This window comes from Tenrec ecaudatus, chromosome 5, assembly GCF_050624435.1.
Source record: "Tenrec ecaudatus isolate mTenEca1 chromosome 5, mTenEca1.hap1, whole genome shotgun sequence".
Classification (NCBI taxonomy): Eukaryota; Metazoa; Chordata; class Mammalia; order Afrosoricida; family Tenrecidae; genus Tenrec; species Tenrec ecaudatus.
Window position 1 is genome coordinate 37,607,283 of NC_134534.1, and position 26,735 is coordinate 37,634,017.

General features: G+C 46.3%; 1 protein-coding gene across 1 annotated transcript in view; it reads left to right on the forward strand.

Moving 5' to 3' along the window:
• The window catches only part of SNX31 (sorting nexin 31), a 62,546-nt gene that overhangs the window by 31,046 nt on the left and 4,765 nt on the right, over positions 1–26,735 (forward strand). Inside the window, exons 8-11 of the mRNA XM_075550601.1 lie at positions 8,173–8,265; positions 11,000–11,203; positions 16,253–16,366; positions 20,780–20,857. Coding sequence (XP_075406716.1) covers positions 8,173–8,265; positions 11,000–11,203; positions 16,253–16,366; positions 20,780–20,857 — 489 coding nt within the window. The remainder of the gene's footprint in view (positions 1–8,172; positions 8,266–10,999; positions 11,204–16,252; positions 16,367–20,779; positions 20,858–26,735) is intronic.

Genomic DNA, 26,735 nt, shown 5'->3' on the forward strand with positions numbered 1-26,735 from the left:
TATTGCTCCTTCACTTTTTTTAATGAGCCAACTTTAAAATGGGCTAAAAGGAGATCAAATGATAAGGTCCTACTTTTTAACGTTACATCTGCCATAATCAGCCTTACAATGCTTTCCATCTGATAGTACGGCGATTCACTTCCCTCCAAGATGGGCAGAGGGAGCCGTTGGAGGCTGCGTGCGTGTGTGGAGCCTGCAAGTGGATTTTGGGCTTCCACTGTCATCCATACCCTTTGCAGAAGGTGCATAATTGTGCACAATTTAACCTTGGACACCATTTCCTCCTTCGGATTTGGATTTTCTTATGTATAATCCTTGAATCTCACAGGCTGGTGGCCAGATGCACTTTATTGATGCCTCACTTAGATGGATGCTCATTTTAAGACAAAGCCTCTAGGGTCTTATAAATTCTAAAAAGGCAAATCAAAATAGTGCTAGTGAGATGCTTAATGTCCAGGAGGATGTCTTCATTACCAGAGTACAGTATATTGCATGCCTACTAGCATACTGTTAAGTCCACGTCATACTTTGATCCATGCGTGCTCATGCTCAGTGTACTTGTGCCTGTGTTACCAACGCTCCCTGGCATTGCATCTTGGCTATGAAGGCCCATCACGGACCGTGTCAGCTTTATTAGGTGTCACACCCATGGCGAGAGTGTACCACCGAATTATAACATTGCTCCTGTGGGGCACAGGGTCGTCTTTGTGGCATAGTTCCTGGGAACACATTGTGGTGAAAGGGCAGAGCTGGCAGCGTCGTCATATGATTTTTATGTCTTCATCAAGGACTTAGAAACCAGAGTATTTTCTCTGCTCACACCTGGGGGGGGGTGTGTGTGAATGGAGTGGTTTTATGGAAACTGCAGTTTCAGCAGCGAATCCTGTCCTTGCTCTGCCACTGGGCAGCTTCTTCTTGGGCCCTCACTTTGTCCCCCTGAGCTCCAGTGCCTCCCTGTTAAACCATGATGTCGAAGAAATAGTTTTCAAGTTTACTCACCACATTTAATAGCAGTGACCAAAAAACCCTGGGGGCGGGATCTCACATAACCCCCTCCCCCCCCAGGAATCCTTATCACAAGCTTTATGACTTTACACCTAACTCTAACTCTAAGCCTAACACAAAAACCTAACCCTAACAAACACCCTAATCCTAACCCTAACCATAGCCCTAACCTTAACCCTAACTCTAACCCATTACTCACACTTAACACAGGTGTTTTCACTTCATCCCTACCCAACCCTAACTTAAAGAAAAAAGAAACAAAACCCAGGTGCCATGGCTCTGACTCCTACCCATAATGACCCCGTGGCTATCAGAGCAGAACTGGGCTGTCGGGTTTCCGTGGAAGGCGATTGCCAGGCTTTACTTCCGTGGCACTCCTGGGTGGACTCAAGTCTCCAGCCTGTTGCTGAAAGACATGCTCAAGGTCAGTCTGCCCGCAGCCCCGGGGAAGGCAAAGTGTTGCCTGGAGGGTAAAGCCTCCCCTCCGCCCTCTCTATCCATGCTGTGTTGCTCATACCCTCAACACGATAAATACCATTGACATACATGTCTCTCTGACCAGACTGGAGAAATGGCCAAGGACGGAGACTGTGTCTCCTTCTTCCTTGTGTCTGGGATGCGTCGAGTGCGTGCATCCACAAGAAGCAACCATCCCTTTGGAGAATCCGTGCAAAAAGTGGTGATGAGCCTTCAACTCAAGAACTCCAGCTCACAGTGACCGAGTGAAATTCCGTCTCAAAGCAGCCCTATACGACCGGGCAGAATGGCCCCAGGGGGGTTCATTCGGGCGTTAATGTTGGATTGTTTAAAGGCAGAAATGCCCGGCAAGGCCCGAGTTGCTAGCTGGACCAACAGACTTGCTTTCCTTATTCCCGCACCACGTAGCTTTTCCGTCGGAGTCTGGGTTCTCTAGAGCAGTGGTTCTCAACCACCCTTTCATACACTTCCTCAAGTCGCGGTGACCCCCCCCCATCCATGAAATTATTTTCGTTGCTACTTCATCACTGTCATTTTGCTACTATTATGAATCGGGTGACCTCTGTGAAAGGGTTGTTCATCCCTAAAGGGGTCACGACCCACAGGTTGAGAACCACTGCTCTAGAGGGAATGCTAGAGAGATTTACACATCAAAGAAATGGCTCACACCACTGTGGGAGCTGACTTGTCCCAAAGCTGAGGGTCAGACAGCAAGCTTGCTGGATAACAGACTGTGGCAAATCCAGAGTCCACAGCTCTGGGAACCTTTGCAGGTTTCCATCCTAAGAACCAGAGGTCAGGTGACAGGAAGACTGCAGGATCCACAGAGAGCGAGAGCGAGAGCGAGAGCGAGAGCGAGAGCGAGAGCGAGAAGAGCAGAGAGCACGCTTTGGAACATCTCTTTATTCCTGGAGGCAGGCTGCATGCCTGAAGAAACTCCCTCTCCACTGATTAGCTGGCCACATCAGATCACATCCTGGAAAGTGACTTATTATATTGCATGTCATCTAAGCCACTGGGATTCGTAGCCTAGCCAAGCTGACAGATAACATTAGCTATCATAGTTTCCTTTGAGAATGAAACAAAATGAATTTGAGTGACAGTAATAAAATAGTCGTTTGTATATACAAGCGTAAATTTCCGAGTTTTCTCGAAAGCGTTAAGAGCTCCGTCACTTCTGGGCCTGCATTTCAGGATGGCCATTAGTGATCCGTGCCGTAACTTCAGGCAAATTAGGAAGAGTTGCCCCACCTAGGCAAGCCTAAGCCCAAATCAGGGCTCCTGGTTTGGGAGGGGGACTGAGTGGCCTTTAGCCATCTAATTGTCCCCAAGGATCTGTGCCCTTGTTCAGGGTACACATTGCACTCACCTGGCGGCTAACCCACTGAACAACAAGCAAGAACAGGCATAGGACTCTGAAGGGCAGCTCAGTTGTGGGCGAGCAGGGGGAGGCCAAGCAGGGGCAGCACAGAAGCTGGGACCAACCGAACTACTAACATCAGGAGGGCGGGCTCATCACGGCCTTTGGGACAGGGCTAGGTAACACCCCAAGCAGGCAGCACAAAAGAGGAGTGAATCTGAGAAAGCCGTAGCCCAATTTTTACAGACAGCCGACGGGGGTTGTGGGGGTTCATGGGCTGTGCAACTGGGAGAAGGCAGGGGATCGTGATTGCAGTGTGAGAGTGCTGTTGAATCCCGCTGAGGTCCAAGACAGACAGACGCTGGGACCAGGAAGGACAGCGGGGCCGGCAGGCAGCACAGAGGGAAATAAGCCCCATTGAGCACCAGGCATGAGCTAATGCAGCAGGCCCTGTGAAGGAGAGAGAGAGGAGTCCCCACCTTTGCCAAGGGAAAATTGAGTTTCTCTGCTTGCATCAGCATCTGCAGCCCGTGAACCCCGTCCTTCCCCCACAAAGCATACTGAACTCCTGAGATCAAGCGCTCAGAACTCAGAGTTAAGGGTAAGAGTTCCCTCTAGTAGTTCTCAGGAGACCATATCAGACACTGCGCCCGGGTCAGCTCTGCCGCGGAGGAACCCTGTGTGACTGAGGGAGCTGCGCTGTCGGGCTGAGTCTTTGCAGAGGCGGCTGCTCTGTTCTGTGGAACCGGTAGTGGCCCCACGCTGCGTCTCTTTGGCTAGAAGCCGGACACTTTTGGTTTCCTCACACCAGCCACCTAAAAAGAAAAGATAACAAAATGGCCCGAGTTCAACAGGAACCCAGTAGAACACGCAAAATCATGTGAGAAGGACTAATCCAAAGGAAGACGCGAAGAAGAGGACATTTCTGTTGGAGGTCAGAATACTGCAAAGAATCGGTCACTTTCAGACGACCGTCGGTACAGCCAAAAGGCACACAGAGAACAAACTAGCAGAGATCAGCAGACAATGAAGTAAGCAAGTGAGAGACACGGCATGTGAATGGAAACGACACAAAGAGAACTCCTGAAACAGAACCCCAGCTGAATTAGAAAAATTCAGAGAAGCACTCAATAATTGAGATGGACTTAGAGAAGATAGACTAAATGAACTAGAAGCTAAAATAACTGAATGCATCAGGCCCCGAAATCAAGAGAGAAGAACACAGGAAAGCAAACAAACCCAGATGGGTCTTGAAATGTCCTTTCCGCGGACGGAGGCAACACGATCCCGCTTCAGTCTGTCACTCGCAGCTGGAAGACCGCACGATGCTCGGTTCAAAATCGCCTAACACCAGTTCGCTCCGCTCACCCGGGCCTAGGATGTTGATGTCCAAGGGTTGATTCATTTGGCCACCTTCAGTTTCCCTTGGTCCATACTTCATGCATTTCATGTTTCCATTCTTAACGGACGTGTGCAGGTGTTTCCTCTTGTTTTGAACGCGCCACCTTGGCAAGCTCTGCTCCACTGACCGCAGCAAGGTGGATTCTACTGGACCAGGCAGCTTTTGCCGGAGGGGCTCATCTTTCAGAACTATCTCAGACAGTGTGCTGGTGCTGTCCTTAAGGAGTTTTACACACCAATGTTTTCATAACTTGATCTCTAAGTTCTCTCTCTGAGTCGGTCCTAATCTGGGAGCCCCATGGCCATCCGTTCAACGTGAATGATGCTGGTGCTTGAAATGCCAGTGGCTGCTTCTCTGACATCACAGCAACATGCAGGCCACAAGCTGACAAGTGGTAGGAACCTCAGTTTACCCATCTGTAGAGTGGAAGCAACTGTTTCTGTCTTACAGGATCCTTGGAACAAAGCCACCCAGGAGACTTAGGTAAAACTGGCCTTGTGCCCCCAACTGAAAGAAAAATGTCCAACACCGATTCAGTTTTGCATTCTGCTCTTGGAGAGCCGATGTAACCTGCCCAGATCCCTGAAGGCGACAACACACAGATGTACATTCAGACTATGGCATCAATAAGTGCCTGATAATTGGCAAAGATTTAGCGAGTGTTCACGGTATGCTCAGCACTGGGCAAGACACGCTGGGGTGAGGAATACAGGGTCTTCCCTCCAGCGGCCACCAGCCTAAATGAGGAACAACGGAAACTTCTTTAAGGCACGATAAATCAAAGTAACACGGTCTAAGTGAGATGTGCAACTCAGAGCAGAACTTCCCTCGAGGCCACGCTGGATGGAAGGGAAGGGGCTGAATACCAGCGGGGGTGGGGAAGGTACAGGAGAAAGAGCCTGGAGCAGGGAGGCCAGCTGCAGCTTCATGACTTCCATTTTTCACTTTGCTTAAGGACAGTCCCGAGGAGCTTCCACCGGGAGCAATTGCCTTCCGTGGAGCCCAGTGCCCTGCGTTCTGCGGGAGCCCGCCCTGGAGGAGGGGAAAGGAGCGGGCAGGCCACTGCGGACTTGGAGTCAAGGCACACTTGCTGAGGAATGGACAGGGCCCAATAGTATGTGGAAGTCTTTAAGTGGCAGAATTTGTTTTCATTTTATAAAGGATTTGCAAATAGGGAAGAGTTCCAAAAAGGGGAGAAGTAAATGTGACTCCAAATCTGATATCAATGATCATGATAACCGATTAGCTTTTGGGGGTGGATTTGTTTCCTCATTTGCATTCCTTTTATATGCATGTGCTTCCTGGATGCATAAAAATGCATTCGAAACGTGGATTTTTTTCATTACGCGCTCACTTGGACAAGTGTTATTTTATCAACACCCATGACTTTTCTCATGTGCTGTATTATTTTAATTGCATCCTAACATTCATCTCATAACGACCAAACAAACAAACGTGGTGGTTTGGATATCATTGCTAGATGCTTTCGCGTTGCTCCTGGCGTGTAGAGTAGGCCTGGGCTCCGTAGGGCTTTTGCGATGGTGAGTTTTGGGTGCATATTGCCAGGCCTGCTTTCCAAGGCATTGTGGGTGGGTCTCCACCGTGACCATCAGCTAAGAGTCGGGTGCTTGGCTAGCTGTGCCACCTCGGGGCCCCTTTTTGGGTTGTACACAGACTTAAACAAGTGTTTCCAAACTTTTTATTATGAATTAGGTGAAGGTTTACAGAGCTGCTCCCAGTCCTACATTCATGCACTTTCAGATCTAACTCATCACTGCACCCGCTCCATGGACCATGGTGGTTGCGCTCCTTCCCTGTGTTTCCTGTGTCCATCCCTCCGGCTTTCCTGACCTTCTGAGCTCTCTGTCTGTAAGTGCCGCCCTTTCCATTTTAAAGGGTGAGTATTGTAACACGTACAGGAGCCCCATCCCAGACCTGAGGGTCATAGTCTCGGGGAGCCTCCAGGACCAGTCAACCTGGCCTCTTTGGGGATTTTGTTCCACATCTTCCTCCCACTCTCCAGTCTGTGGGACTGATTGCTTCCATGTAGCGTCCCATTCCCTTTGGTTGGGGAGAGAATCATTGTTGCACCTTAAATGGCTGTTCGCCATTAGAATGCAGAACACTCTCTTGGTGAACTATGTACCAGGTCAGCTGACTCTGGGGTCTCCCAAGTAAACACCTTCGCATTGTTGGACATTTCATCATAGCATCTGCCGCGTAGGGTGGCTGCAAGGAGTGGTTTTTGGTTTCTAGCGGTTAAAGCATTGCCTGCCCCCCAGGAAACACTGTACATATTTGCTGCTATTAATAAGTGGCCACATTCTCAACTATTATAGATGGTACTAGTAATCACCTCAGGAATATATTTTTCCCATATCCAAATTTACCGTTTTTTAGAATGGGCTTTAGGTTTGCACTGCCAATTACTTCAACGAGTTGTACCAATTAAATCCCATCTTTTCTCGATGGAGCTCCCTGTTTCCACAAGTCCACGCTGAGTCTGAATATTATATATATATTTAATTTTCGCCAATTTTAAAGGCAAAGCGTTCTTTGATTGCTAGTGAGGTTGAGCTCCGCTTGGAATCCCTATACATATTCTCTGCTATTTTCCTATGTGGATGTTTATGTTTTGTCTCATGTTTACATAATTAGCATTGTATTCTTTGATGCTACGATGCAATCATTTCCCCTGGTTTATCTTTTGACTCTTCGCTTTGTTCTCCGTGATTTTACGTTGTGATGCAGTTCTTTGAAGAAGCCTGGGAAGTGGGGCACACACACAGCTAAGTGCGCTACTTCTAATGGAAGCCTGGTTGGTTGAAACCCTCCCAGGGCATCTTGGGAAACAAGCCCGGTGACCTGCTTCCCCGTGAGGAATTCTACTGTGCACACAGTGGGTCGCCGTGAGCCGGAATCAACCACTCAACTGAAACCCACCGTAAATGCAGCACCCGATCATTTGATCTCCCTCTTGACCCATTTGAAGGATGTTAGGATTTTCTGCTTTCTCATTGACTGACGTCTTCCTATGGTTTGTCTAGTTGTTGTTGGCTCCTTTGGTTTGTATGATTGTGATGTGTTTTGTGTGATTTTCCATACATGGAATCCGGAATAGGTGGTAACTGACTGAGGTAACTGAGCCTGGCAGCGGGGTGTGGTGGGGAGTGGAGGCGTGGTGGTAGAAACGGGGAGCTAACAGCAATGAGTACGAGAAGCCAATGTTCTGAAATTGATTGCACAAGTCTTCTTAATAGGATTGAACATTAAATTGTAGAATATGTGGGAAAAACATATCTATGAACTATCACTTCATAACTGCTGATAAAGAACACAAACAATTAAACTTTTTCTTTTTCTGTAAGCATCCAAAAGGTCAACATTTAATCTATAGCCAACATGAGAAGATAAGAGGGCAGGGAAACAATAGTGCTGAAGCTGGAAGGACCTGAACACAATGAATGAGAATGTTGGCACCGTGGAAATTGTAGCTAGTGTCATTGGTCAGTTGGCGTGGAACTTGTAAGCAGAAACCTACCTTGCCATGTAATCACGAAATACACAATAAAATATGGTTACAAAAGGGGGAAAAAGACATTTCCTCAAAGGAGAGAGATTCGTCTTTCATTTCTTCTAGCGTTTGTATGGGTTTTGCTTTTAAATCTGTAATCTGTCTCGAAGGTGTTTGGTTGAGTGGTGTGGGGGAAGCGCTTAGGCGAGTTTCCTTCCCAAGTATGGTCCCTTGTCCTGATGGCAGCATCATCTTCTCCAGCTCCGCCAATCTCAAAAGCATCCTTTGCCCCAAGCTCAGCCTCTCTGTGTAGTCACAGAGAGCCGCCCTTACAGCCTTTCATGCATGAGTATGTTTTTGCTAGATTAGTTAATTTCTTCTAAGATTGTTCGTTTACGTGTATGTTATTTTAAGGCCGTACAGGACATAGAAAAAGAATGGGCCAAACCTACCCAGGCTCAGAGGGAGAAACTGATGTCTCTTCAGAAGGAAGACAAGCGGACACAGGTGAGTCAACCTGGAAGGGGAGAGGCCCCTCGGAAGGGACAGAAGGAAACCTCCCGGGGTGGAGATGTCCCTATTTTCATATAGAAACCCATCAAGCACGAAAAGTGGGGCTCTTGTGAACAACGAGGGTCCCTTTATTGATTTTACTGACTACAAAATTAATAAGGGTCGTTACTTTAAGATTCTAAAAATGCAAGCAGCCTAAGTCTATTGCCAAGTTAACTAATATTGGTCCTCAACATTGTTGTTAGTGACCACTGACTATTATTATTATTTCACTCTGAAGCTAGTGGATGCATTTCCTATTGTGTTGCCATTCAGTGTTGCCATCTTTTTTGCTGCTATAAATCACTTAGGCAGTGGGTGCCAGGAGGCCCCGAACTGTGCCTAATTTATACATGCTCTGGGTATTCCCCACACATGGCATTGTTTCTGGCTGAACCTTCCTGAAGACTGCAGCCTACAACCTCTGTCTTGGAGTATGTGTTCTATTCATCCTCAGGAGTGTCTCTAAATGACTTTAAAAAAATCATTTTATTCAGGGCTCTTAGAGCTCTTATAACATTCCACACATCAATTGTATCAAGAATATTTGTGCATATGATGCCATCATCATTTCCAAAACATTTCCTACTTGAGCCCTTGGTATAAGCTCCTCTTTTTCCCCCTCCCTCTCCCACCCTTGTGAATTCTTGATCAATTCTATATTGTTATTATTATTTAATACCTTACCCTGTCTGTTGTCTCCCTTCACCCACATTTTTGTTATCCGTCCCTTGGGGAGGGTGCCGTGGAGGTGGTGCTGTATATCCAACCTAGTGATGGCTTCCCCATTTCTCCCCCTTCCCCGTCCCCGGCCACCCCCTACTCTCAGGGTATCGCCACTACTCCCACCACTGTTGCTGTGTCTGTCCTGAATTTCATGTGTCGAGAGCTCTTATCTGTACCAACGTGTGTTCTCCGGTCTAGCCAGATTTGTAAGGTAGCACTGGGTCATGGTAGTGGGGGGAGGAAGCATTCAGGAACTAGATTTGTAAGATAGATCAGGGTCATGGTAGCGGGGAGTGGGGGAAGCATTCAGGAACTAGATTTGTAAGGTAGAACAGGGTCATGGTAGTGAGGGGGGATGCATTCAGGAACTAGATTTGTAAGATAGAACAGGGTCATGGTAGTGGGGGGGGAGCATTCAGGAACTAGATTTATAAGGTAGAACAGGGTCATGGTAGTGGGGAGGGGAGGAAGCATTCAGGAACTAGAGGAGTGATGTGTTCAACGGCCATTTTCAAAGCTTCCACACAGGTTGCACCAACTCACACACGGCCTGCATCCTCTCCGACGGCAGTGCATTTCCGTGTCAGGTCAACAGGCTATGTGGTAACAGAAGCAATGGCCCTGCTTCGCGGTGGTGTCTCTCTTTTACCCTTTAGACGTCACAGTGATGCTGGATAAAGGGCATTCAAAACTGATGCTGGATACACAAAATAAATCTTCTAAGGTTCACACAGTTGGGACATTTGGGTTGATGGGCTGCAAAAATAAATAAGTGAAAAAGGAAAGATTAAGTACAGCCTGCTGCCTTGCAGAATTGTGATCATTTTTGGTCTTCTGCCTCAGCTCTGATCTCAATATGTGCACTTCCCCTGTGTGTAAAGGAGCTGGGGGCTCCGTGAGCCCTACTGCCCCTTCTTGGAGAGAAAAAGGGGGTTTTCCGTAGGGCAGCAAGGAGTAGACATCAACTCAATGACAGTGCGTTTTGAGGGTTTTTGGGGAGTGGGTGGCATAGTGGGCGATGTTCTGAGATGCTGAGCCACAAGTCAGTGGTTTGAACCCACCAGATGCTCCAAGGGAGAACGACGGGGCTGTCTACTCCTTTAAAGAATTAGTCTTAGAAATCCACAGGGACCGTTCTACCCTGCCCTACAGGGTCACTATGGATCAGAATCAACTCCATGCCGGTGACATTTTTGTTTTGTTTTCTTCTTGCTTTACTTTGTATTTCCTTGGGCAGTCCCTGGTTGGGAACGCCTAACTTATGTACAACTCACAGTGATGAACCAACCACATCAAACCTATTGTATTCAAATACCGAGGTACACAAATGGTTGGGTTAACATTTGTGGGCACTGTTTTTCAAGGGCAAACAGGTACCACCGTCGTCTCTTCTTAGGTCACTTCATAAGCAGAGGGAGGAAGCTAATTTTTAGAAATAACGTGAACAGTGCTCTCTGGGCACTCTTGGGCCGTCTGGAAGTCTCCTGAGAGCAGCCCTGCTCCTGCACACATTTCACTGCCATTTCCACACTCTCCCCTTAGCTGAAACAGCCTGTGAAAATTGAGGGGCTCACCTCGTAAGCACACTCCTCTGCTTAGTTCTTTAACAGGCAGCATGTTACTTACACTGCCTGTGCCTTGCGCTGTGTTTCAGTCTGTCCAGTTGAAACCACAGCTCCTCGTTGGCCTTCTTCACACCATGTTTTCCAGCGTTCTCCCTTCACACAAATCTTTCCCTCCCCAAAGCAGTGTGGCAGGCCAGAGACACATGGCGAGAGAGGCTGCCAGGGGCCTGTCTGGGCAAAGCCGCAGCGGGAGCCCCTGCAGGGGCAGCTCCTCCAGAAGGGAAGTCTGCATCCCACGTGCTCCTGGAGAAACGTGGTTGTTCTGACGTGAGATTTTTTTTTTAAATCTGTGTCAAGTGTTTTGTGTTCTCCCGCCTCTCCTTCACTTCGAGGTACAGTTTTTGGAGCTGTCTCAGGAGGTGCGGCACTACGGGTGCTTCCAGCTGGATCCCTGTACCTGCGACTACCCAGAACCCGGCTGCCTGGCCACCGTTGCTGTCGGCAACAACGCCATCAGCTGCCACATAACCCTGCCCGATGACCAGGCCCAGGACATCATTTTCCAGATGAACAGGGTCAAGTGCTGGCAAGTCACGTTCCTTGTGAGTACCTTGGCGCTTTGCCTCTGCCCGCGGCTTCAGAGTTCTCCACTCAGACCTGCAATGGTGACAAAGGGCGGGGGGCAGAGGGGGATTGGGAGGTTTCGCTGGCGGGCTGGGCATTGACTTTGGGAAGACGCCCCACTTTTGGAAGTGGGATTGGCAGCACAACGTGGTGGTTAAGCGACTGGATTCTACACTGCCTGATTCACACGACACGCAGAAAAGTGTTTGCCTTGTCATCTAAATCAGGATGCAGAGGCGCGGGGATCATGAATGTTTATCTTCGTGTGGTTTGTCATATTAAAAAGTTAGACGTCTTCCCAGTATCTGAAACACCCTTTCTCCTTTCTCCAGCCTCCCTCGTCCCTCGTCTGTTTTTATGGCCTGCCCCTCTTCCCTCTCCTGATGGGGTGCTGGCTCTGGGGCTTCCATATCTGCCGTCCTCCCTCTGTGTGTGCTCTGAGGCCAGGCACTCGGGTCGCTGCCAAAGGGCACAGCACTCGCTACGCCTTCCGGACATCTTCACCATGCGTCTCACAGATGAGGCCAAACTCAACCCCCCCAAACCCGACCCGCCATTCTCTTTTCATCTCCGCCCCCTGGAGGGCTCCCTTCTGCACCCCTTAACTTGATCAATGATTATAGCCACCACGGGTAACCTTGAGAATCTCCCCGACTCTTCTCTGATGTTCGATGCTGTTTGACGGCTAATGAACACCGATCCCTTCTGAGCCCATAGCACAGAGTCTGAAGCACAATGAGCCTGTAGGACAGCGGTTCTCAACCTGTGGGTCACGACCCCTTACAGGGTCAATGACTCTTTCACAGGGGTAATCTGATTCATAACAATAGCAAAATGACAGTGATGAAGTAGCAAAGAAAATAAGTTTATGGTTGAGGGGGTCACCACAACATGAGGAACTGTATTAAAGGGGTGCAGCATTAGGAAGGCTGAGAACCACTGCTCTAGGATAGGACATAGTAGAAATGCCAATTACCTGATGGAGTTTCCAAGTGTGTAGATCTTTATGAAATCAGAATGCCACTGGTTGTCCCATGGTGCGGCTGCTGAGTCCAAACCATGTCAGCCACCAGGGGTGGGGTTGGCGTGGGGGCTTCTATCCACTCTCTCCCCTGGCTGTTCTCTTATCCACGCCCCTTTTGTCTCCATCTTCACACCTCTGGTGGTCTCAACATTCCCTGACTTGATGCATCTGACAGCCTTCTTGTGTCTTTCCCTCTTGGGATCAGAGAACATAATTTGTCAGATTTCAGTCCTTTGACATGTAGAAAACATGGCCAGGAAGATGGTCAATCTTTATCAATGTCCCACAAGTGCTTGGATGAATATCCTTCTGCTATTGGGTGGAATTATCTCGAAGGATCAATTAGGTCAAGTGATTGATAGTATCAGTAGACCCTGTTTCATTGTGTTTCGCTGGACGGTGCTTTGCAGACATTGGGCTTTTGGGGTTTGTTTTATATTTTTGCAAATTGAAGATTGGGAGCAACTCTGCTCCCAGCAAGTCTTTTGGGCATTTTCCAACAGGATGTGCTCACTGTGTGTCCCTGTGTCACCTTCTGAAAGTCTCACAGCATTGCACACTTCCCCCTATGCCATTGCGTTGCACGCGAAGCCAAAAGCATCGTGTGACTCTAACAAAGGTCCCGCGGACAGCATTTTGTTTCACTTTAATTTTAACCTCTGTGTGTTCTTATATATATTTTAATGAGGCTCTTGAGAACATAATATAAATGAGTTTGCTTTAATGGGATTTGACATTTTGGGTTGAAATGTATGTTTAATTAAATCTACATGTGGTTGCGTTTTAATCTATTTGTTTTCAATTTGTCCCATCTGTTCTTTCCTTTCTTCCTTTTCTGCCTTTTATTTTTTATTAATTTGGCACTTTTATGATTCCATTCACTTACCGGCTCCTTGTGGTGCAGGAGGTAAGCACTGAGCTGTTAACCACAAGGCCCACAGTTCAGACGGACCAGCCCAGCTGCCCCATGGGGGGGGGGGGGCTGTGTGCTCGGCAAAGCTTCACCATCTCAGGAACCCTCCCCAGAGCTGCTGTGAATCAGAGCTGGCATAGCAATGGCTTTGGGTTTTTGTGGTTTTCAAGTATTAGACCACTTCAGAAACTGTATAAAAACTGTACGACACGATACTTCTATTTTGCCCTTTTGTCCTTCATGATGTTCTTGCCATACTTTTACCCTCTCTCTAGTATAAAGGCGCCCTGCTGGTCTAGGGGATACACATGAGCAGCTAGTCTCAAAGTCATCAGTTTGAGACACGCGGCTGCTCCTCAGGAGAGGATGAGGCTTTCTCCTACCGTCAAGGGTTATGGTCTCCCAAGCCCACAGGGGCAGTTCTACTCGGCCCTCTAGGGTCGCTATGAGTCAGAATCAATTCAGTGACAGCGAGAGAATGAGGCACATTATAAGCCTGTATTAGAGCCTAAATTCTGAGCACCCCGTTCGCAAAAGGGTAAGGATGGCAGTGACAGCCCACAATCCATTTGTGGAGCCCCCCCCCCCCCCGAGATGAAGGTTGCCTTGGATTCTCTCCGGTCTTTAACCAAGGGTGGGGCTAGTCTTGCCCTCAGACAGAGCAAGCGCCTTAAGAAGGTGGATTACCTGCACCCCTCTCTGGCCAGCTCAGCGAGGGGCAGTCTCTCTTGGGGGCTTGCCGAGGCATGTCCTTGATGGAGGACACTCTACTTGGGACAGTCACTCCAACTGCCTTGGTCAGAAAGAGCTGCACCCATCTTGTAAGTCGTTCTCTCTAATGTAATGTACGTGTCTTGTTCCTGTTCCCGTGACAGTGATGTATTGGTCTGCCACCCAGATGTGACCAATCGGTGACAGCTTCCTTTGTTCTGTGCATTAGTTAACGAGCGTCCCCACTTGAATCCTTGGACGCCATTCGGACCTTGTGCTGAAGGCCTCCCTCATCCGATGATGTGTCTGTTTCTTTGTTTCTTCTGTGATGCAATAAATGCTCTCCTTAAATTCTATTTGGGATTGGGGGGTCTCGTACCCTAAACCAAGCCTCATGATTATTATATAAACTTTATTTTTATTTCAGTGGTTTATGCTGAGAGAATTATACAGTCAGAGACTTCACACTTGTTGTACATATATTGTCCAGGGTTTTTGGATGTACATAGTGTGAGGAAGTGGGAGAAAGAGCGGGCTCTCCATTCCCGTGTGTTAGTCCCGTGTGTTAGACTAGAGAAGCAAGTCCATAGAAACTCATGTGTATAAGAAAGAATTTGATATCAAGGGTAATTGGACATTAAGAATGCATCCCAACCCAGTCCAGTCCAAGCCCATAAGTCTGATATTAGCCCATATGTCTGATAACAATCTATAAAGTCCTCTTACGACTCACGAAACACATGCAATGATGCTGAATGCAGGACGATCACCGGCCAGTGGGTAAACTTTGGATCCAGTGTCGTTCTAAACATCTCAGCGCTGGCAGGGGTCTCCACGTGGCTTCTCCAGCACCTATGGCTGCATCAGGGTAGGTCCATGTGGCTTCTCCTCAGGGATGTCTTGCAGGAAGTCAGCCTTGTGTCTTGTCAGTAGAGCGTCTCCAAGGGAATGAATAGAGAGTGTGTCTTCTGCCTCCAAGGAGGAACTACCAGAGTTCCCAGCATTCTCAGGAGAAGGCCATGCCCACAGAGGCCTCATTGCCTATGATCCAACTGACAGACTAGACTCCACCCCTTCATTCATAATTCTCTCAAATTGACACCAGATTATGAAACTACCACATCCTGTACTGATTTACAATCTTGGAAACCCTACATGGGTGACTTGGAGTGGAACTCAGTTCAAAGGCAGTGAGTGGCCAGTGAGTGAGTGAGTGAGTGAGTTAGGAATAAGAACACAAACAGACGCTTCATCTCCCCGGATGCAGAAGTATGTTTTTATTCTCTGTCTCTCCAACCCTCTTCTCACCATAGCCTTTGCCTTAAAGCAGTGGTTCTCAGCCTTCCTGATGCCGCGACCCTTTCATACAGTTCCTCATGTTATGGTGACCCCCAACCATAAAATTATGTTCTTTGCTACATCATAACTGTTATTTTGCTACTTTTATGAACTAGGCAAACCTGTGAAAGGGTCATTCGACCCCCAAAGGGGTCACAACCCACAGGTTGAGAACCGCTGCCCTAGCGACTAAGCCAGGCTCCTTCATGTGTTTGCATTCAGCACATTTGCACTTGCCTTTTTTCTAGCAGGAATCACCCCTCACTCTCTCCACGTCTACCCCCCAGACCCCCCAAAAACCAACAACCAAAAACAGAAACCCAAGACCACCCCAATAAACGCAGAGGGTTTTTCTGTTCTTTTCTTCTTCTACTTAGAGAGCTTCTACTTCTTAGGATTTCGATGCTCTGGTGGCATAGTGGTTATGAATTGGGCTACTAAACGCAAGGTCAGCAGTTCAAAACCACCAGGCAAGTCCACAAGACAAAGACGGGCCTCTTTAATACCGTAAAGAGTTACCGTCTCAGAAATTCACCAGGGATGTTCTACTAGAGGGTCACTGTGCGTCTGCATCAACTTGATGGCAGTGAGTCTGGTATCTGGGGGGCCTCCAGGAAGCCATCTTTACCTTTCCAGTCCAAGCTAAGCGCCCATTCTACTTGTTTCCATCGGCCTGTGTTTATTTCCCTCCTAAGATGTATTATGCCAAATCGTAGTGACTTCCTTTCATACTCCTCAGGAGACTAGTAGTGTCCTGGGAACAGGGACAGTGCCATCTATATTTTAATAGTATTTTCTCCGGGGCATAATGCTGATGTGATATGTACCACTGAGTCAACTCCAGCTCATAGTGACCCCGTGTGACAGAGTAGAATGGCACCATCGGGTCTCCTGTGCTGCTGCAGGTAATTTTTCTAGAAGCAGATCACGGTCTTGTCTCCCACAGAGTGGCCAGTGGGGTCCACCTCTGGCCTTTGGGTTCAGAATGTAATTGGCACTAATGAATCCATTGAATGTCTGATAGGAACCTTTCCTCTTCAGGGTACGCTGCTGGATATGGAGGGACCCCAGCGAACTCTCAACCAGAACTTGGAGCTCAGATTTCAGTACAGTGAGGACAATCGCTGGCAGTGGTTTGTCATTTACACCAAGCAGGTGAGTACTCACAGCAGAGCCTGAAAGACGTCGGTGCTGGAATTCTTGCTTGCTTGCAGGAGTGGACAAAGCACCTTACCCTAACCCAACCAGAAGAGTGTACTGTGGGGTGCCAACTGCTGACTTTGGGGCCGATAAAACCTTTGATTCTTCTGCTTGTTTTTATTTTACTAGCCACCATGACTTTCCTATCAGTCAGAAATGAATTTAGTTACCAGCCACAGATGACCCAACTGACCCAGCAACATTTTCTTAGCGAAACAAATAGTAAAACGTTTAGGCTTCCTGGACCATATGATCTCTGCTACAACTACTCACCTCTGTTTGTAGCACGGTAGCAGCCATGGACAACCAGTAAACAAATAGATATGGCAGCGTGCCAAGAGCGGTGTGGGCTGGGTTTGGCCCACAAGCTGTATTTGGCTGGTGCCTGGCTAGATCATCTCACTTCATATCAACACTGATAGGTGGTTGGGATCTCTGTCATTCTCTTAGCTTCTTCGAGAAGCTAAGAGCTATTCCTTTCACGTGGAACCACGAACTTTTCCCGAGAACCCCCCTAGCTGACATTCTGTTATGTCTCATTAGGCAGAACGAGGGCACAGGACCATTCCTAGCTGCAAAGGCATTTGGGAGTCAAGAACCCAGCAAAAGCACAGGACTTGGGGCTAGCTTGGAGCCAGCATGATTCATTGCCAGGGACGCGGCACTTGGTCATCTCAAATAAAACCTGTGTTCTTTTATCAAGGAAAAAGAGGGCAAGGCTCTTGGCTAGCTAACTGTGGTGTTTGCCATAGACATGGAACTAAACTTAGAAGCAGAATTCTTTTAGAAAAATCTCATTTTCCAAATATCAAATCCAATTGGAAAAGTGTTTCTTATTGGGCTAACTTAAACAATTTCAAATTGTTATAAAACCTACATATGGTCTAAAGTAGACTCACAATATCAAGATCACAATATTCCAGTTCCTACGCAAAAATTCCCTGCTTTTAGGTACCCAAAGCCCCTTCCAGCTCTCCAGGCCTACTACATTTGTGGTGATGAGAGAACAGACACCAAGGTGCCTGAAACACAGGAAGGACTACACCAAACTCCCAGGTTAAAGAAAGAGGTCCTGAGGCTGAACATTCTTAGGGAAATGGTGGGATGTTTTGCTGAGGCAAGACTTTTGGTTACTTGGAGAGATGTAGGGGGTTTGGCAAGGAAATCACCTCCCCAGAAGGCTAAAGTTGATTGTTAGTTTTTATTGGGCGCTTTTAATCTAGTCAGTAGCAAAAGGAGTTCAAGCCACTATGGAGAGGGGCAATAAACAGTGCTTTAAAGGATTCCTAAGAAAGACTATTTCCCCTGGAATGTGGGTTTATTGAAATATGCCCAAGGGGTACTTCTGCAACAGGTAGGAATGTGGCTTGTGGCTCTGACACTATAAATGAGGGCTCAAATCTTTCTTATACCCTTTAATCAAATGCTCAGCTCTCTTATATTTAGCCACCTCTACCTGGTTTATAGCTAAGTCCTCACCTATGTGCTTGTGAACATTTTAGAGGTGTGTGGAAAGAGTTCACATCTTGTGGACATCCTTCCTATTTGTATCAGTTTAACATTTTTTGTCCATTAGTTTATTTTGATTTTGTTATTTGGAGGAAGAGGATATTTAAAGTGTGTGTGTGTGTGAAAATACTCTCATTCAATAATATTTACATGTACAGCTCACTGACAGTGGTTACATATTTCACATTGTGTCGCCATTTTCATTGTCTGTGCCCGTATTACTCCCCATCAGTTAAATTAAAACTATCCACCTCTTCAGGTGCTTGTCTGTTTTGACTTACTGTTGACTATTTAGAGATCCCTGGTGGCACTGTGGGTTAAGTATTAAATTGCTTACTACAAGGTAAGCAGTTCAAACCCACTAGCTACTTCATGAGACAAAAATGGGCTGTCTAGTCTTGTGAATATTTACAGACTCAGAAACCCTAAGGGATAGTTATATTCTGTCCTAGGTGGTTGGTATGAGTCAGAATTTACTTGATGGAAATAAACAAATAAAAAGAATTGTCTGATGGGTGGTTGTTTATTTCACTCAATATAGGTAATCCTTTAAAGAGTACAATGCTCAAGACAAACTCTCTTTACTAGGTGAGCTGAACGATTCAATATCAAGATAACTTCATCGGATAGTTTTGGCCCAAGGCTTACAAGTTGGTTCTACTGAAAGCATTCCCCTTGTGAATGGGAACCTGACAAGGATACCCCTTTTCACCACTTTTATTCAATATTGTACTGAAAGTCTTAGCCTGAGTTCTTAGACAACAAAAAGTGATCAAAGGCATCTAAATTGGCAAAGAAGTAAAAGTCTCTCTATATGCTGATGATATGCTTCTATATGCAGAAAACCCTAAGACTAAATAAAAAATTGTAATTAATTGAGAATGTCAGCAATATGATGGGGTGTGAGATCAACAAACAAAAGTCAATTGGATTTCTGTGTACTAATGAAGAGAGCTCTGAAAATGAAATCAAGAGAAGGATACATTTACAATACTCAAAAGATGAAATACTTAAGAATAAACTCCAGCCAGAGAAACAAAAGAATTGTATAAAGAAAACTATAAAATATTACTTAAGAAACCATAAATGAAAGAAAATACCCTGTTCATGGGTAGGAAAACTTAACATTGTGAACATGTCAATACTACCCTGAACAATCTATAAATCTAAAACAATCCCAACCCAGATCACCACTTCATTCTTTAAAGAGCTAGAAAAACCAATCCCAGCTTCGTATGGGAAGGAAAGAGACCTGGGATAGTAAAGCACTACTAAAGAAGAATAAAATAGGAGACGTCTCACTTCCTTACTTTAAAACCTAATACACAGACACAGTAGTAAAACACCCTGGAACGGTTCAAAGAGAGAGACACAGACCAGTGGAACAATATAGTAAACTGAGAAATAAATTCATCCACCTACGGACAACTGATTTTTTACAAAAACACATTAAATGAGCAAGAGTTAGTCTCTTAAGCAAACTGGCAAATTGGATTTCCATTTGCAGAAGACTGAAATATGACCCATGCCTTGCTCTATATACAAAGCAAACGAGCTGGATTGAAAATCGAAATGTAGAACAGTAAGGATCATCAATAGGGACACACTTAGGGGTCCTAATACATGGCATAAACACATCATCAAACAGCGAAACACACACACAAACACACGACAAATTAGGAGTCCTGGTGGTGTAGTTGTTACTTACCGGGCTGCTAACAGCAGCTAACTACAAGGTCAACAGTTCAAAACCACCACCCGCTCCATGGGAGAAAGACAAGGCTTTCTACTCCCATAAAGAGTAACACTCTCAGAATCCACAGGGGTGGTTTTACCCTGTCCTACAGGGTCCTAATGAGTAAAAAGAGAACTTGGAGATGGGGAAACAAATGGTTGGCAATGGCATATCAGACGGACTAATTTCACTGCCACTGAGTCAGTAATGACTCATAGTGAACCTATAGGACAAGATAGAGTTTCTGAGAAAGTAACTATTTATGGTAATAGAAAGCCCTGGGAGCCACTGGTGGTTTTGAACTGCCAACCTTGCGGAGCACAGCCCCGCTTGTAACCACCACACCATCAGAGCTCCTAAAAGTAATAGAGGACTGATATATTGTCTTAAACAGACAGATTACTGGTTGAGCTTAATAATAGATTTTTCAACAGCTATGTCTACAATTAAATATAAAATGGACTGTCAACAGCTTAGTTGATTACAATAATAGTCAGTTTTATTATTTGTTGCTTATATTGTTTCTCTGTTAACATAACTGAGAACATGGAGGGCACAGGTCTTTGGATGAATTCTGAGATCCTGGCCATTTCTACATCTGTCTTTTCAATCTCTTGTAAAACCCTGTGGTTGAGAAAATGTATAGCTCCTTGCTAATTATATCTGATGCCGGCCGATTTCTGGAAATTGAAGAAATCTCCGTTCTTAAAAGCCAGCCCCACATCTCCAGACTCACTGCCACCGAGTCGATTCCAACTCATAGAGCAACCCTGTGGGATGGGGTAAAACTGCCCCTGTGAGTTTCCAAGACTGTAACTCTTCTGGGGAGTGGAGAGCCCTGCCTTTATCTCTTGGAGCAGCTGGTGGTTTCGAATTGCTGACCTTGCAGCTAGCCCCACATGCTATAACCACTACACAGCCAGGGCTCTTTGAAAGCCAAGCAAGGCACCGTTCTTTCAAGAATGGAGATTTCAACAACAACAAAAAAGAATGGAGATTTCCTCTTTAAATTTCCAGAAATGTGTTGGAAGGCAGAGCTCAAATTAGGCTCTTTGCTGGAAGGAGGGAAGGGGGAGAAGGGGGTGCTGTCAGCTGGAAGAGCTGTCTGCTTCTGGATTTCTTAGGCTTTTTTGCTGAGTAGCTGCTTGAAAAAGATGATCTCAGAAAAGATGGCCAGGCTAGCTGTGGAGAATCCAGAAATGGTAAGTGCTCCTAGTTCTGTATGTTTTTCACTTGGAAGTTCCCACTCTCAGTTCACATTTGGAGACCAAACTATGCTGAGGAATTCCCTGGTCCCAGAAGGGGGTGGGGAGGTAAGGAATCCAGAGGACACCCAGTGCACTCTTCGCCCCTCTGGGGATTGGTCAGGAGCTTCTTGTGTGGGGGGCCAAGCCGAAGGAAGCCTATCTTTAGAATGCAGGCCATTTAGCCGGCCAGAAGTCAGCTGTGGAATGCTGGGAACCTTGTAACCTTCCATGCTGTGTCCTTTCATGTCTGCCCTTCCCCAAACAGAGGCCTAGTGATTTAGCAGAAAAGCTACATCAGAAAGCCAGTAGCAAGGAGGTCTAACGCAGTGAGATGGGTCTTAAATAAGCTCTGCATTTGTTTCTAGAAAGAGCCCATGATTTCTTCATACCTCCATTGTGGCAAATTAAAATGCCATTGGCAGCTGGGGAAAGCTATCAGGTGAAGGAAACTTCACGGCGGTCGTTTTTAGGTTTTTTTTTTCTTAGTATCAGATTAAACTTTTTCTACTCTACCTCAATTCAATAAAGTTCTGGTAACACATGGAAAGGAGTCATGCTAGTTTATAAAACAGTTACTGACACTTCCTCTTCTACTTGTCACCTTCATGTAAAAACACAAGAGCTAATTTAAACTCGAAATGACCCCATAGATCAGAGTAGAACTGTCCCCTAAGGTTTCTGAGGTTATAAAATTATTATAGGCATAGATGGCCTCATTTTTGCCCTGTGAGTGGCTGCTGGGTTTGAACCACCCACCTTGTGTTTAACAGCCTGGTGCTTGACTCACGATGCAGCCTATCGTGTTATCAAAACAAAAACAAGCAATGGCATCCATTTCAACTCCTAGTGGTCTTTGACAGGGTTTCTGAGTCGGAATACAGGGGAAGGAGGGGTTGGTGGGTTTGAAGAATGGCAGACCTTGTGGTTACCAGCCCAGGGTCGCACACCAGGTCACCAGAGCTACTTAACTACCCACAGGGGTTTCCAGACTGTCATCTTCACCGAGGTAGACTGCCTCATCGTTCTTCCTAGTCCAGAAGCTTCTGGATTAGAACTCCTGACCTTTCAGTTAGCAGCCCAACTCTTAACCACCACATCTGGAACACTCCTTGTTGTAAGCATGTTCTAAGTAAGATCACATAGTTCTGTTTTTTAAAAAAGACTATAAATGCTAATGCTTGATGGACATTTGTGAGCATAATTCTTTTGTGAAATATGCCGAAATATTGACTTTTAAAAAAAATCTTTAAAATTGCAACATATAACACTTGGAAACTTTTTTCTTAAGGTATTCCTCAAGTTTAGTTAGATGACATCCTTAGTTCACATTAATCTGTATGTCTTTGGCTCTTCTAGATCAGAAAATATTTTTTCCCGGAAAAATGAAATTCACTGCTCTTTCTGTTTGGACAATTTGAAATGTATTAAACCCCAACCTATGGCCCTCAAGTTGTTTCCGACTATTAGTTACCTTATAAGATTGGTGGCACGGAGGGTTGGACGTTAGGCTGTTAACTACCAGGTTAGCAGTTCAAACTCACCAGCTGCTTCCTGGGAGAAAAATAAGGCTGGTCTGTTCATGTAAAGACGTAAAGTCTCATGAGTCACAGTCTATTTGATTGCAGTGTGTTCGGTGGGTTTTATAGGACACAGTAGAAGTGGCCCATAGAATTTCCAGTGTTGTCATCTTTATGGAAGCAGCCACCTCATCTTTCTATCAAGGAGTGGCGGGTGGGTTTGAACCGCCTACCTTTCAGTTAGCAGCTGAACACTTAGCCATTGTGCTTTCAGGATGCCATCAAAATACACTGAACAAAAACTCAAAAACCTCACTGCCATCAAGTTGATTCCAACTCATGGTGAGGCTACAGGGCAGAGCAGGGCTGCCCCGGTGGGTGTCCAAGGCAGTCAAATCGCCATGCAGGTAGAAAGCCTTGTTTTTCTCCCACTGAGTAGGCTGGTGGGCTCAAACCACTAACCATTGCACAAGCCACTGTGCAACCAGGGAGCCTTTCAAAATGCCCTTGGGAGGGGCAAGTCAAAGCCATAGAGGAATTGAGGAGGTGCTTGAAAAAAGCGTAATAAACATGCAGGATGGCCCTTCCGTAGTCTCTGACCATTATATATTTCCATGACGTGCAGGGAGGAAAGAAAAGGACTTACCGGAAGGAGCCCTATTAAAAGGGAGACATGCTCTCCCATGTGGAGGAGGAAAATGCAAGCCACTCAGGGCAGGAACCCTTGGACAGTGAATGGTGAAGTGTTTGCTCAACAGAATGGAGTATGATCAGTTTCAAGTTTTCAGGAAGAAAACTAACTCCATGCCACACTAACTCCACGCCTTAGCTTTTCTCAGGATTGAAATCTGTAATCGAGCACTGTGACCGATAGCCAAATCAACAGACTAGTCAATACTGTATTACCTTACGTGTGTCCCCACCAAGTTTTATTTCTACAAATTTTATTTCTTTACAGTTCGGTTTGGAGGGGGGTGGTTTAGATCCTTCCCCATGAAAATTGGACTTTCAGGGATTATAAGGATAGTCCACATTTCATTCTGAAACTTCACCCCATGGAGGGAATGAGTCTCTTGTCAACCTGTGGGTCGCGACCCCTTTGGGGATCGAATGACTCTTTCACAGGGGTCGCCCAAGACCATCGGAAAACACATCTTTCTGATGGTCTTAGGAACCGAGACACGGCTCCTCTATCCGCCTCCAGGCGGGTCCGCCCACATGCCGATACTTCCAGATCTGAGTACCTGGACTGTTACCCAGGCTACACCGTACTTCAAGACAAAATTTCACTTATTTGTCATTAGAAATAAATGTTTCTCATTATATAATTACATACTGTTTTGTGATGAATCACTATGCTTTCATTCTCAACAATTTTTAACAATGAAAATACTTCCTGCAGATCAGATATTTACAATACGATTTATAACAGTGGCAAAATGACAGTGATGGAGTAGCAGTGAAAATCAGGTGATGGTTGGGGGTCACCACAACATGAGGAACTGTATGCAAGGGTCACGGCATGAGGAAGGTTGAGAACCGCTGCTCTGGATGAGAACAAGCTGGTCATCAGCTGTCTGAACTTGTGCGGAGTTCTGGGCCCAACAGTTGACCAGCATATGGCATGTTGTGGAGTTTCAGGTCAGCACACAAAGCCTGAACTACACGTAACACTCACAGGGGCCACATACAGACTGTGGCATGGAGGTCAGGTTCTGGTTCCAAGATTTTTATAAATCTGAAGGATCTGGGGTGGGGAGTGGGGCAAACATAGAGGACATGGTTGCTTTGTCTTAACATTCTCTATTTTACCCCAGTACAAGGACTACACAGAACCCACACACAAAGTTCATGATTAAAGGGTTTCCTAAGGGAGTTAACAAGTTGTAATGCCAGTGAGAGATGGCCAGGTGGAGTCATTTATGAGGACATGTTACAAAGTTCCTTCAGGTCTACCAATGAATGCCCAAAGGGGTATACTACTCCACCATAAGCCTCAACCTGAAGGCATTCCGCTCAAGTGTTGTGGGTCAGCCAGCCCAGCTCCCTGCATTAAGTATGCAGAGGGGACCCACTCCTCAAGCTAGTCTCCGGCGGCGCAGAAGCCCTCAACTTGACTTGCTCTGCAGGAAAGTCCATCACTCTGTTCCATGCTCGGGCTCCTGGCTCTGCGTCTGATCCTCTCATGTTATAGCTCCCATCCGATGCCAGGAGTGTCACTGCACAGGGATCTCGGGTCCAGAGTGTTCTGTTCACTCCTGGCTCTTGTTGGTAATCCTGTGCTTCCAAGAGGGCTCATTTGATACATAGCAGGATGACATCCCTGGGACTCCTGTTCACCCTCAAGGTCAATCCTATCAGTGTCTTATGCCACCTTCATGCCTGATCCTTGCAGGGGAAGTCGTTTGATGGGAGTTAGAGACTTTGTCTAGCAAAGCTGCATCAGCATCAGTTCCCGGTCACTGCAATGGTGACCAAGCAAGTCTCATAATGGAAGCTGCTGGCCCCTCCAAGCAGATTAAACAGTACTGGTTTTATCCTCTAGGTTTTGTCCTCCGGTGGCGGTGTGGCGTAAGCATTGGACTGTGAACTGTCATTGTGCACCACAGTGGCAGTTCACCCCCCCCCCACCCGCCACTCCTCAGGAGGCATATGAGGCTGTCTGTTGCCCTCAAGATTGAACGGTTTCAGAAATCCTACACAAGTTCTCTGTTAGTTGCCATGGACGGAATGGCAGTGGTTTTGTTGTTGCTATTGTTTTATCCGAATAAAAAAGAAAAGAGGAAATGTAACCAGTGCTGATTAACCAGTTTAATTCGCTTAAGATAACGTTTTCAAAACTATGACTGGAACCATTTCGAAGAGGTTATTAAAACAAGAAGTTAAGCAAATGCACTAAATAAAAATGTAAATACATTGACCACAAAACAGGAGGGCAAAAATTTCTTTAAGTGTAACACTCTTACACAAAAGCCTAAATCAATTTTATTAATCTATATTTTTTCTTTAGAGAACAATTATAAGGATGGTTGTATTTGAAAATAAATATATTTGTTAGCGTTAGCTGTGGCGGCATACATGTTACGGAAAACAAAATAAGGCAAAAGAAATGCCTAACTAATTATACTCACAAATTAAAATGTAACATTGTAAAACCTAATAGCCACAGGTTGAGAACCGCTGGTCTAAATACAGGCATGTACATAGGGAAATCTATTTATATATGAGGATTGGGAAATAGATCTATGTGCATGTATTTATGGGTTTAGTATTAAGGTGGCAGATGGCCTCCACTCAAATTTTCCCTGAATGCAAGAACACTTTGTATTATAAAAGTAATACGCCCGGACAAAACAAAAACAGAACAAAGTCACCGATCCGTTGCTTCCCTGGAGAAAGACGGGGCTTTCTACTCTCGCAAGGAATGAGTCTTGGAAACTCACAGGGACACTTGTACCCGTCCTGTAGGGTCGCTGTGATTGGACACGGACTCCCTCACAGCGAATTTGGCTTGTTTTACCCTGGTGGCATAGTGTTCATGCAGTGGGCTGCTAACTACACAGTCAGCAGTTCCAAACCACCAGCCACTCCGTGGGAGAAAGACGAGGATTTCTACTCCCATACAGAGTTACCCGTCTCTGAACCCCACAGGGGCAGTTCTACCCTGTCCTATAGAGAGTCCACTCCTCTAGTATTGGAATCAACTCGGTGGCAGTGCGTGTTGCGTTTCGTTCATTGACACTGCCTCCTAGCGACTCCGTGTCTGCCAGGGGAGCTGTGCCCCTGGCGTTTCCATGGCCGGTCTTTCAGAAGAAAGCTGCCAAGTCTTTTGTCCAAGGGCATCTCCGAGGAGGACTCAAACCGCCAACCTTTGAGTTAGCAGCAGCATGTGCTCAATCATTTGCATTACCCAGGGACGACTCCTGTCGGGTTGAGAGATAGTAGGAATCCCCACTCTCCGGGTGCCCCCTCGTCCCGCCTGTACCTCCGTTGGAGAGTTATAATAGTTCTATTTTAACACGGCTCGGTGGCGCCGGGGTGAACGCAGCCTCTGCCTCCTGCTGGGGTCCTGACTGTTCCGCTGGGTTTACCTTATGGCACGAGAGTCGTCAAGTGTCTTAAACTTCGGTTTGGTTCTTCATTCGATTAGCAGTGCCCTCTGATTAACCAGAGCCCCATTTGGCTTTGACGCAGCACCTGGACTGAGCTCCGTGGACCTTCCAGGACTTATAAGTGCAGTTAACATCGGGTGAGGTTCTTTTGAAAGCCGTGCCAAATCACAAATCCATAGCCAACAACCAGGATCAGACATTTAA